This window comes from Arvicanthis niloticus, chromosome 20 (genome assembly GCF_011762505.2).
Source record: "Arvicanthis niloticus isolate mArvNil1 chromosome 20, mArvNil1.pat.X, whole genome shotgun sequence".
In the NCBI taxonomy this organism is placed as follows: domain Eukaryota; kingdom Metazoa; phylum Chordata; class Mammalia; order Rodentia; family Muridae; genus Arvicanthis; species Arvicanthis niloticus.
Window position 1 is genome coordinate 38,772,875 of NC_047677.1, and position 13,279 is coordinate 38,786,153.

The 13,279-nt window shown below is 38.1% G+C and overlaps 1 protein-coding gene across 1 annotated transcript in view; it reads left to right on the forward strand.

The window, feature by feature from the left end:
- Pcdh15 (protocadherin related 15) overlaps positions 1–13,279 on the forward strand; it is a 777,836-nt gene that overhangs the window by 386,482 nt on the left and 378,075 nt on the right. The window contains exon 7 of the mRNA XM_076917096.1: positions 8,343–8,453. Within this exon, the coding sequence (XP_076773211.1) occupies positions 8,343–8,453 (111 nt within the window). The remainder of the gene's footprint in view (positions 1–8,342; positions 8,454–13,279) is intronic.

Sequence of the window (13,279 nt, forward strand, 5' to 3'; positions counted from 1 at the left end):
AGGGCTTTTTGTAGGTAACCAACCTTTAGTCATCCTTGACATTTAGCATTGACTTCAGTTGCAGTTGTATTCTGATATGAGATCTACAACAGAGGTACCTGGTGATTGTTGATTTTCTGCTGCTGTGAATCAGCTAGTGATTAATAAATTTCACCATAATGTTCTGTTTATTTCTAAATGTCCAGACAACTATAATTTCAAATTAATATCATGCTAAACAGCACAGGATAAAAATTATAGTTTGTTCTATCTTCTTTCATGTGATGCCTCAAATCAGATGGTTAATCCTTTAGTCAGATATCTGTGAAACAGAACCTAATTCCACGCACACACTCACAGATTTGCCCATACAGCCACTTAAGCAATTTTGAGTGAGTATAGAAATATTATGAAATTTCACATAAAAATATGTTTTCTTCTGCCTTCTTGAGAAATGTGTGAGTTTCAATATGACAGTAATCTTCTGGTGTTGGGTTAGAACCACTCGTGCCCCTGAGGTACTAAGTGTGTACCCAACACATGCCTGAATTCCATCACTTCCCAGACTCATATCAGTTCCTCTGTCCTGTAGATTAGCACTGTATAATTGAGTAACACAATTCATTGAATCATGCAATCATTTAATCATTTTAATTGGTGTTTCTGATAACAGAAGTAGGCACATATTTAGTTATGTTTGCAGCTAGTGCTGTGTCATTTTTCTCTATAAATACTTTCAGGGCTTTTTCTTTTTTCATTTAATTTCGGGGGGGGTGTTTATTTCATTAATTTCCATGATTAATGACATAACATTTGCATATCAGGTGTTTCTTTCTTTAGAGTTAACTTCTTTTAGGACCATTGTTTATAATGGATGTAGATCACTAAATTAAATCAGCCATTGTCTGTTTAACACAGCAGTTTCTCTGATGTCCCTCTGGTCCCTCCTTTTCTGAGATTCTGGTTATAGGAATGTCAGGCATTTTGATGTTTTTCCATGGGTTCATGGGCTCTGATCATCCACTTACGGTGTATTTTCATCTCTTGTCTACAAACTGTGTATCATCTATTGATCTGTTCAAGGATACCACATTTTCAGACAATTCCACTCTGCTCTTAAACCTTCTCTATGATCCGTTTTTATATTTATAAACAACCCAGGTATTGTAGTCTTTGGCTCTAAATGCTCTGTATTTCACAGGTCTTAACTTCTTTGCAAACTATACAAAGAAAAATTTTCTATTTTTTTTTATTTGTTGGATACATTTTATGCATTTAGCACAGGGATTTCTATAACAAGCAGTTTAGATAATTGAATACATACTTTGTGTAGTTAATAGAATACTGCTTATTTGATTCTCCTCCCCCTTAAAGGCTCACATCTTCTCAGTCACATCAGGTTGCTATGGAGTCCCTCCTGAGCACAGTGACTGTGATGCTGTACAGACACTCTTGTTTGAACTCCAACTGCAAGTTTTCTTTTGATCCCACTCAGTGTGCCCTTTTCTTAATTGATTTGCTGGAAGAGAGCTGTATGTAAGCGTGGCTTAGTGTCAACTAGAACTTTCTCCTTCTCCCTCTAGCTTCTCTCCAGTATTTTCTTCCCCTTCATCAGATTTTGTGATCTTGAAATCTGAACCTTCAGGTTTCAGTTTGCAAAGATTCAGGATCTCTATCAAACTTGAAGTGTCTCCATGAAATTCTGATATCAGCCTTCCATAAGATAAGTGCAAAATATAGAAAGCCCCTTCTCTCCCCTCTCCGTCTCCCTCTTTTTTTCTCTATCCCTCACTTTCTCTTTCCCTCTCTCTCTCTCCCCCTTTCTTTCCCCTTTCCCCTGCCCCTCCCCCCTCTCTTCCTCTCCCTCTTTCCCCCTTCTCTTGAATATTCCAGCTCTGGTTCTCTCCCCAGTTAATGGAGATGTATTTAAATCAACTAAGAAAAGCATACACTGAATGGGATTAGGAGCTGTGCTCAAAGACCTCTTGCAGTTGGAGTTCAAATAACAGGGATAGAGTCAAGTGTCTCTGTACAGCATCAGACTCAGTGTGCTCAGGATGGACTCCATAGCAACCTGCAATGACTGAGAAGAAGTGAGCCCCTTTTAAAGGGAGAATCAAATAAGCAGTATTATATTAACCACGCAAAGTATGCATTCAATTGTAGATTAAGTCAATAGGAGTTATGACTTTAGTAAATGAGTATTTTTCCTTGGGCTTTCTTTTGGACTACCCTGGTTTTCCCATAAAAGACAGTACAATAGCAGCAATGACTGCTTCTTTTAAAATCTGAACAACAGAGAGCAGCTCAGCATCCTTTCAACCTACCCAAATCCACTGGAGATTTGCACTGACTTGCTGGGAGCTACTGCGTCACAACTATTATTGTAGCTACAGATCTTGAATCTTCAAAGCTGCTCTGTACTGTGTCTTCTGTTAGAATTAAATTTATTAAAGATGTTGGACTCTGAGATGCTTATTCACCACCTTCTCTAAAAGAGAAAGGAGGATGATGCTTTGATTAGAAGAAAATCGCATACGAGGGTACCAGCATGTCATTATGTACTCAGCAGTCAGTAAAGTAAGAATGCAGTGTGATGGTAGAGTTATTATGTTCAATATTGAACTAATGTAGATATTTATCAATGGCTAGAATAGCTGTAATCACCAATCCATAGACAAGTGTAACACCAAGTGTTTTTCATCTAATAATAAATAGTCACAAACACAATGACCTCAAATAATACATTTTGATTTTTCTCTTTGTGTCTATCTTTTAGTGCCTTTACTCCACTCACCTGAGCTTTTGACTTGGGCTCTCCCCAGGACTGCAATCAACGTACTAGTGAGAATAATTCCCATATGGAGACTTGACTCAGAGTAACCTTCTTCCAAAGAAATCAAAATCCTGGTCGACATTTTTTCCACTTTTTGGTTATTTATTTTTCTTTTTAAAAAACTCTTTTCTGTTTTCTTACATACCTTTCTTTTTCTTATAACTTTTGATATTTTTCCTCAAATCATTTCTCTGTTGCCTTTCCTCCTACAGTTATCTGTGAGTGTAAGGGTGAATATTTAGAATACAGTTAGAAATTATGACGGTATAATAAAGTGGTGGTACTAGCTTATCTTCTAAGAGCCAGGACCTTACTAGCCCAGGTAGTTGGTTAGTTTCTAGTGTAAAGCATAATTTTCCTCCTATTGTATGGCCCTTAAATTTGTTAGGCAGCTGTGGCTACTGCCAACATACAGTTGCTGCTATTGTACCTTTGGGTATGTATTTTTTCATGAAACAATATATTCAATTAGTATTCATTCTTTTTATGAAGGGGCAGATTTTGTTGCCTGCTCAAATTCAAATCAGTCCCTTTTGAGTGGACAAAGGTTGTCCAATCTTTGTTAAGTCCTTTACGTTTTTGCCTGAGGAATTTCTTCAGGGAAAATTCTCAACCATGACACAAGCCTAGAGATTGATAATAGCCAAATGCAGAGTAGCCTGTCTTAGTAAAGAATGGGAGAAAGACTGAATAGAAATTGGTTGACAGTGTTCATTAGGACTAGATGATAAAGTCAGCAAATGGGCAAATGGGGAAAACAGGGAGAATCATATGGATGCATAAGGAGAAGAGGAAAGGAAGGGAGTGAGATTGAAGTATGGAAAAGCCTTTAAAACTTTTGTAAGGTATGTAAGAAAAAGCTTCTGAGAGACAGTGTATTACCTGCCTTCACAGCCCTTCAATTACTAACCCTACAAGACACACTTGTGCTCAGCTGCTCTTGGATGACAAGGGGGACCTAAGTGCATGTGTGTGTCTCTGTCTTTATATAGGCTTCCCATCTGTGTTTCTAACATATAAATACAAATGGGGAGATAGCAAATGATATTTCTAAGAGGTATACAGGTATTAGAACTGCACACTTTCTATAATTTATATGTTTAATGGCCAGCGCTTTCAGCAGGGAACAGAGGAAGCCTAGGTAATTCCTGCTTCCCGAGCATCCGTCTGTATGGAGACCTCAGTTCAGCTGCTAAAACATCTATGTTCAAAGGGTCATCACTGGAATAGCAGACGCCCTCTCCCTCCATTCTGGCAGAGGTGTGCATACATGGGCTGGAAATTCTGCCTGCCCTGCATGCTGTCTTTGCTATCTTCCTAATGTGGTACCATATCTACTTAACCTATCTTAAATGGAGGATAACCTCTGGTCTGATAACCGTCAAGTTACTGAACTGTCAGGGACTTGTGAATGTACCTCTCTGAATTCTGGGCAGATGTTTTAAGATGGTGGGTATCATCTGAATTCTGGGCAGATGTTTTAAGATGGTGGGTATCAATAGAGTTTTCCAGCAGGATTTCCTTCTTTAATATAGAGTGTGAGGTAAACATTGAAGTTTCTCACAGAAAAGCAATACTCTGTTTAGAAGGTATCAAAAGCTGTGGGAGAGGCAATGGGTTTGCCTCACAAAAGTAATCCTGTTTTAGATGGGGTGTTTCTCAGTCTCCGTTGTCCTTTGTGGACCAAACCTCTGAGCAAGAATCAGTATACAGACAAGTGCTGACTGACTCCTGTCACTGTTTCTCAAGGAAACTCTTAACCATGTGTGTCAGAATTGATTGGGTCATCAAAGGTCCATGATACTCAGGATGGTAAATGCCAGAAACTGAAGTCCGGTCTCTGCTTTGGCCTTTCTCAGGCACTGTAAACTGAGTGTAAATGTGCCCAGTTCCCTCATGGCCCATCTACAATACAATAAAACAGTGTTTGCTTACAAAATCTAGTCCTAATTAAAGTACTTATTTAGAGTTGATTTAGTCAAATATACTTCCAAATGGAAGGATGAAACAGAAAGAATATTCCAAATAAACAGTCTACATTTTGTTTCTCAAACTTTTTATTAGAATTCTGACATTTAGAAAACAAATAGATATTCAAAAACTACTTGTTTAATTAAAAATTTAATAACATCAATATAGAAGGTCTCCAGCCATTCAGAAGTAGCTTGATTACAAAGCATACATTCCCCTTTGTTTTTTGAAATGCAAATATTTATAAAACAAATAAAAAGCAAAAATCTCATATATGTGATAGCTATAGATACATTAACAGGAGTTATATTCAATTGAAAAGTACTTTTAAGGGCTATAATGTAGCTACTAACTCCATTGTTCATAATAATGTTTAATGAAATGTTTAATGAAAGCTGTTAATAACAACACAGGAAAAGATTAAAGATATGATTGGGTTGTGCTGATAGAAATGGAAAAAGAATGGTCGCTCTCTCAGTCACAGTGCTTGTAGAATTTGTGAGGGTTTGTTTGAGGAAAAAGAGAATAATATAACATCACATCAATGTCTTCATCTGAAATTAGAAGACAAAGGCTTCAGAATACGGAATCAGAAATTTAACTATGCAGAGAAACAAGGGATATAGTGCTTAGACAATTTTAAAAGAACGGGAGCAGATGGCAAGTGTAGGAAGTCACGGTCCACGTGGAAATCTCACAAACCACAATGTGCACACAGAGACAGAAATCAGCAAGGGACACAAGGCTTCTAGTTATGAAAGTTAGACAGCGGAATTTATGTTGTCCCACCCAAATCACCCAAAACATAATTTATCCTCTCTCAAACAGGGGGAAGAGAGGCAAACATCTGGATATGTCTAAAACCTCACAGAGAACATCTGGGCTCTTTGCATTTTTCCCTCTGACTTTGTCAATATGCTAGCTACATCTAGATAGTTTCAATAATGGTCACTAATTGACTATGGAGGGTCACATCTCATTTCCTGTGAACAGCCAAAACCAGGAGATGAAATTTGTTTCTAAGTAAGAGAATTCTTTCTGCATTGCCCACGATCACCTCCCCTTTAACACAAATACTCAAAACACCTAAGTTCACTTTGAATTCTGAGATGAGGAGGCTTTAGGTCAAGCATCTGACTCTGTGTGTGTGTGTGTGTGTGTGTGTGTGTGTGTGTGTGTGTGTGTGTAGTATGATTGTGTGTATGTATATATGTATGTATGTCATGCAAGTGTGTGTACATGTATGTATGTGTATGTGTGTATGAGTGTGAGGGTGTGTTTATTGTGCATGTGTGTGTACATGTGTATATGTTTATGTGTATGTGTGTGAGAGTGTGAATATATCGTATATGTATGTGTAGGTATATATGTGTATATGTTTATGTGTGTACATATATATGCATTATATGTATGTATGTTTATATGTGTATATGCATGTCTGTGTCTGTGTGTGCAAGCACATATTTACTAAAAAAAGTTTCTCTAGCTAATGAGTCATTGAAGTTAAGAAACCTTATACTAACACATAAATGTTTCCAACATGCATTGCAATATCAGTAAGACTTTCCCCGTCATAACTTAATAGACACTTAGATTAGGCGATGCAGCCATAAATTATGAAAGCACCTATGCTGAGCTGAGGAGGAAAATCTTTCCTGTCTTCTTCTTACTGTTCTTTCTTCTAATGGCCCACATCCTCTTTCTCCTTTTCCTTTCTTTTTAAATATCCTGTCATTGATCTAAGCCAAGTAACCCTTCCCTTGCTCATGTGTGACCTTCCCTGAGGAATCTATTTATAGTCAGTAAAGACCAGCCAAGAACATGCCAAACAAATGACTTTTCAGCCCCACTTGGTGAATCTACTGGGTCAGTAGGTGAGGGGTTATTTATAGGAGCTTGACTGACTGGAGCAGCTGCATCTCTGAAAAGTCCCCCAAAGCATCATGGGTGGGAATGGCACTATACCATGGATAGTCTCCTTTCTTACTAAATATTTACTGCTTAGGTCAACACTGGGCAGGCTTGTTCATCTTGTGAGTTTCCTGAGCCCTGGGTGGTTAGTTATTAATCTATATGAAAGAAACTACTCAACACTGAGTCACAAAACAAGCCCCTGAGAATCAGTGGCAGAGGTGGAAATAGAGAAATCTGATGCAGTTCCCGAGGCAAGAGTCGATCCTTCTTCACAGTGACAAGAAAACAAGAGCCACACAAGACTTAAGGCTAAGACCATGAGCTGTGAAGTTCTCCTCTCTTAGGACTTGAATGCACTTAACTCTGAGGGCTGACTAACAGGGCAGAGGTTCTGAAAATTTCTCAGAGTTTCTCTTTCCTCCTGTATGTTTCTAGGAGAAGCTTAGTGCATAGGCAGAATTTGCAAAGTCTAACACATTAACCCACATCCAAGATTATTTTATATCAATTGTTTTATAATTACATATTTTAACTATTTTTTGGTTTTTAATTTGATTTGTGTGTGTGTTTGTGTGTGTGTGTGTGTGTGTGTGTGTGTGTGTGTGTTATATGTGTGCATGTGATCCAGAAGACTGTTCTTTCCTGAATGTGGGTTCTAGGGATCAAAGTTAGGTCCTGAGGCTTGGCTGGGTGGCAGGAACCTTAGCCTGTGAGTCATCTTCTTAATCTTTTTCTTTGATTCTTTTTCATTACATTGTGTGTGTGTGTGCATGCACGCACATACACACACACACACACATGCCATGGCACATGTATGAAAGCAAATGGGTGCCTTGAGGAAATCAGTGTGTTCTTCTTCTATCATGTGGGATATGACTTCAGGCAACCCATCTCTGTTCCATATGTGTGGCTACAAGAACTTACCTGCCAAGTCATCTCCCTGGCTCCCCTACTAGTTTATAATAATACACCCTTTCCGGATAGAGAGATGGCTCAGCAGTTAAGAGCACTGGCTGTTCTTCCAAAGTTCCTGAGTTCAATTCCCAGCAGTCATAAGGTGGCTCACAACCATCTCTAATGTTGATTAATGTCCTCTTCTGGCATTCAGATGTACATGCAGATAGAGCACTCAAATAAATAAATAAATAAATAAATAAATAAACAAACAAACTTTTAAAAAGAAGGAAAGACTAAAAGGACAATGCACCCTTTCTTTTAAGTAAGAAAAACATGCTTAGAATACAGAATAAATACTGGTGTTGAAAGGTGAAATTCAGAAGAAATTATAAACTGGAAATGATTGAACTCCTTTGTACAAAACCAAACAGTAAAGTTAATGTTATAATAAGGTAAGGTTTTCTTCATGTGCATATACTTGGTTAATAACCAGTGTAGATCTATGGGTGAATGTATCTAATGATACATGAAAAAAAGTCATCATTTTCAGAGAACTCCAGTGAAACTCACTGATAACCATCAATCACTTTGATAGACAAGAATGTCACGTCTGAAGTTAACACACTTGCTTTCTTCTGAAAACATAAGCTACTAGCTACGATGTTGGAGAAAACTGAACCACAGTATCAAGACACACTGTTCCCACAGGCACTTGCTCTGACGTGTGTCTGTTTAACACTTGCAGACGTCCAATGACACCTTCGAAATTCCACTCATGTTGACTGGCAACGTGGTGCTGAGGAAAAGACTCAACTATGAGGACAAGACTCGATACTACGTCATCATCCAAGCGAACGTGAGTTCTTGCCTTCTCGTACCTTCTGTCCTGGAGCTTATAAGGCAAAGTGTGCCTCTGCACAGGTGTAGTAGTCATGTGGTTACCACCACATTATTAACCAAGCTAAAATGTGTGCTTGCCTTCTCTTATTTTTCGTTCTTGATCCTATAAAGCAAAGTGCACCTTGGCACAGGTGTGGTAGCCTTGGCTTTGAGTGAGATTGAGTTTGTGCTTTCTTGACCCCCATAGATATATTCTACATATAGATGGGAGGAGGGCATTTGGATATTGGTTCTGTTTGTTCTGTTCTTCTTCACCATCAAAGTCACCCTCTAACCTACTAACCACATCCCCAAAACTGATCTCTGCCATACTGAGATACTTCTTCAAGTACTAGCTACAAAATAGCTACAATGATGTCATCTTGAAGCAGGTTAAAAATTATTTTTCTGGATCCGACCTCAGAAGTTTATAACCATAATCTGAGAGTAGGACTGGAAGGTTGTACCAATGGTTAGGAGTGCTTGGATCCGAGCAGCTGTGCCAGGCAGCTCTCAAACTCCTGCCCTTTGGTTACTCGCCTCATCCGGCAGCAACCACACATCAGAGGATACACGTGAATTATCTTCATTTCATGGGTATGTAAAGCCACTTCTGTGACCTCACTACCTTCTGTTTCCTGGTTATGTGTGCAGTATGCATAAATTTAAACCCCACTGGTTTTATGTCACTAGTTTTTAAAACATTTTATGGTAAAAATAGGTGGACCATAGGTAAATGGTTAAAATAAAGACGTATTTATGGTTTGTCTTAAAAAATAATATGCATGCACGTGAAATTATAATACAATATATTTCCATCTACTGATATGACTAAAACTTAACAATTGGTGACTATGTCAAATAAACATTACACACCTTTAGAAAAAGTATAGGCCCCAATTCTAAAATGCCTTAAACTAAGGCAATGTTATTGCTGTTTGTATTTTTGGGTTAATCCTGGGCTTGATTTTAATGTCTCACTTAGGGCTGCATCATCCTTGCTTGGTTAGAAGCATCCACATTTTCCACTGTGGCTGCAGGGAACTGACTGAGGCAAAGTCGCAGAGCCACTTTAGCTATGCTGGGGTTTGTTTGTTTGTTTGTTTGCTACTATAAACATCTGATAATAAAGACACAGTATTTAATATATGTGCCTGTAAGTGGGTCCGTTAGATGTTATCAGCCATTCCTGAGCTACTTTAATAGTGAATATTTAAATGTTAGACAACTAATCCAAAGATCTTGTGACAGCCTCAAAAATAAAATAAGCATTTCTGCTTCAAATATATTTAAATGTCCATGCTATTTGATAAACTCTTTTCCCCTACATCCACCTCATAGAACCATTACTTATTCAATACATTACTAAAGAAAACATAGGTATACGATATTAAAAGGTAGCATTTTTACAGGTTTGATTAAAGAAGTCCAGGGAATTGAAATAGTTCACAAGAAGTATTTTTCATGGGAATGGAGGAATTAAAGTATCACTTATTGTCTAATATCGATCATGTTTTATTCCTTAAAATTACAAGTTAAATACTTGAAGCTATGGTTTGTAAGTGGGGTAAACACACTAATGATCTATGTGTGAGCCTCTTGTCAAAGGTAATTGTCTTTGAGATTATACTAGGCATATACCTTGTTTTGGAAAATCAAAGTTAGCTTTCCATCATGATGTTTGGTAATAATTTTATTCAGAAACTGATTTGCATTGTGTTTTGGAGGTATTATACATGTTATTCTGAATGTTTGTGAGGAATGAGTATTGAAACCCTGTATAAGATGCTAAAGAGATACATAAGATATATAAGATGCATAAGATACACTAAGATACTTAAGATGCATTAGATACATAAGATATATAAGATGTATAAGATACATGGGATGCATAAGATATATTAGATACTCAAGATATATAAGATATATAAGATGCATAAAATTCATAAGATACATAAAATGTATAAAATGCATTAGATGTGTAAGATACATAATATGCATAAAATATATAAGATACATACTATGCATTAAATACATAAGATGTGTAAGATACATAAAATGTATAAGCTGCGTTAGATACATGTGGGACCATGAAAGGGTGACTTGGTTTCTGGTAGAGCACTGGCTAGAGATAGCCAGAGACCTAACAGATGTCCATGCCTGTGAGGGATGGCATATATTTCACTATGCTCCCAGACTCCAGGCTCCTGACACTTGATCTAAGACCTCCATTTGATCAGCGCCTTTCAGTCACATAGGGCAATTCCCCTATGAGCCCCTCCACAGGTAGAGGGCATGACTACAAGCCTCACCCTCAGGGATTTCCATATTAATGAGTTTCCTGAAGGCCAGAAGGTTAAGTATTCCTTCCCAGACTCCTTACAAATGGTATTTAAGATGCAAAATCTGCATTAGATACAGAAGATGCTAAGCTACTCTGTGTGGTAGCCTATAAGCACTAACAAGAAGTCTATTCACATCAGTCCCATTTTGGTCTGTGGTCATGATGAGCTTTTCTTGTTGTTTGTTTTTCTTCTCCCTGAGTTTGTGTTAGTGCTACAGGGCATGAATGCTTGGTAGCTATCTGGAAATCGGAAGGCAATGAGAATGTAGAGGCTGGGGAAAGTTCAGTTTTCCACATTGCATGAGGTTTCCAGAGGACGTGTGGACCTGGTCCCCAGACGGGAGATTGGAAATATGAGCACACTTCTTATTTAAGGCACAGCATTTGGTCCCACTGCTTTATTTTGTCTCACTTTTCATTCTGGTCTTTGTTAGTTTATAGGTTTTTGTCTTCGATGTATATGTTTATGTGTTGAAGATACATGCACATTTTAAAATATTTCCCACTGTTAGCTAATGGTAAATTATAATACCTACATTTACTAACATTTGGCTAAACCTAAAAATTGACTCATTTTTAAGAAAAACAATTAAAGCTTTTGATTAGAAACAAAAGAGAAACAAACTGATTGTACTTTAGGGTAATTTAGGTCATTGTTAGGGTAGGAAGGCAAAAAGCATAAAAAAAAATAGTTGTGATGCTGGTCCATTGTTAATAGTCAGAAAGGTTCTTGGTCCTGTCAATAGTTTGTCATGATCAGATGCTAGATGTGCTATACAGGAGGTCTGATTTATTACATATCTTCCCCTAAATCAGCACATCTACTCACTAACTCCATGTGAAGGCATGATGGAAATTTGAGAGTCACTGGGGTACCTTATGGATGGGCCACCTGAATAAACCGTCTCACTCACTACCCCACTTCCCATTGCACCCAAACTTCTGGCTCAAGTCCCATAAAACTCTTCTAAGGTATTTTCCCATTTCTGGGGACCCACTTCTTCTAACAGGGGCTTGTGGGGAGCCAGCAGAAGGCAGCTATCATCCTTGCAGCCATCTTGAGCCATATACCCTGACAAGAGACTTGTTTACAACAGCCTACAACAGCTGAGCACACTCTGATAACATCTTATTTTAGATACCCAGGATTTTCCCTTGGGTGTGTGAGACTTAAAGGTGTGAAACTTAAAGGTGTGACTTAAGAAGTGAGACTTATAAAAGGCAAGAGGCAGACAAAAGAAAGTAACTTGGAACTGGGAAAGAGACTAGCTGCATAGGACTAGAGACTTGGAAAGAGAACTTGGAGGCACTAGGGACTAGGAACTAGGGACTAGGAACTCGAGACTTGGGACAGGAACTTGGAAAGAGAGAGACACAAGAATAAATGGGACTGAATCACACTCTATCTGGTCTCCATTCTTCACGTCTGTCCTCACTCTCTCTCTCTTGCTGAACCCTGACCCATGGACCAGAGCAGCAGTACAAACTGGGACAATTTAGCCCCCAAGCTTGGGGCAGTGCAGGTTCCAAGCATTTGGCAGTGAGGGGCTCTATTGTCTTTCTCTTAAACTCTGGCCTATAATTCCTTAAGGAGATTTTTCTTCTGAAGGCCCTTTTGAGTCCCTGAATTTTATTCTTTGAATTCATGAGACAAGAACCCAGAGACCACAATCCATCATGGCTTTGGCAACATATGATTTTCCTGCACCCTAGTCCCCAGAGCTATAGCCCAGCCTATGTCAGATAGATTCCGTCACTCTTAAGAACACTCCATTTTTCTGAATGATGTCCATGTTAACAAATGTATAGTGTTAGGAAGTATGCATGATATATAACATAACAATACAAGTTGGGGAAATATAAATTAATCAATTACGTTAGCCTTCTTGGCTCAAATAGCAAACATTATAGTATGGTCATCTTAGGCAACAGAGTTGTATTTTATCAGTAGTTTGGAGTCTAAAACTCCAGATTAAAATTGGCCAGGGTTTGTTTCTCTTTCCTGATCACAGATGTCTATTTTCGTGCTATGTGTTCACATTGCCTCCCCTTTCTCTTTATATGAATTTGAAATCCCTAGTTTCTACTGTGTGAACTCTCTACTCCTTCAATGCCAGCATCCATGCTGTGATCGGCATTATCCATGATGGCCCACTTATGTCACTTCACTGTGATGAGAACTGTCTCATGAAAATTTGAATGGCACATGATTCAGTACAGAGAGCAGTAGGTAAACTCAGAAAATGCTTTAAAGTGCTGTCACTGTCAATAGTAATTACAGTTTTCTATAGTAATGAAATATCCCAATTTTAAAATAAAATTTGAAAACATTTTAGTTCTGAGAAAGAAAAGAGAAGTCAAGAGTGTGAATTAGGACATATTATGAAAGAATTCTTTCTAGCTACTGTCTTGTGTTGCATCCCTCTCCTTACATTGAGAAAAACAAATCCACTGAAATC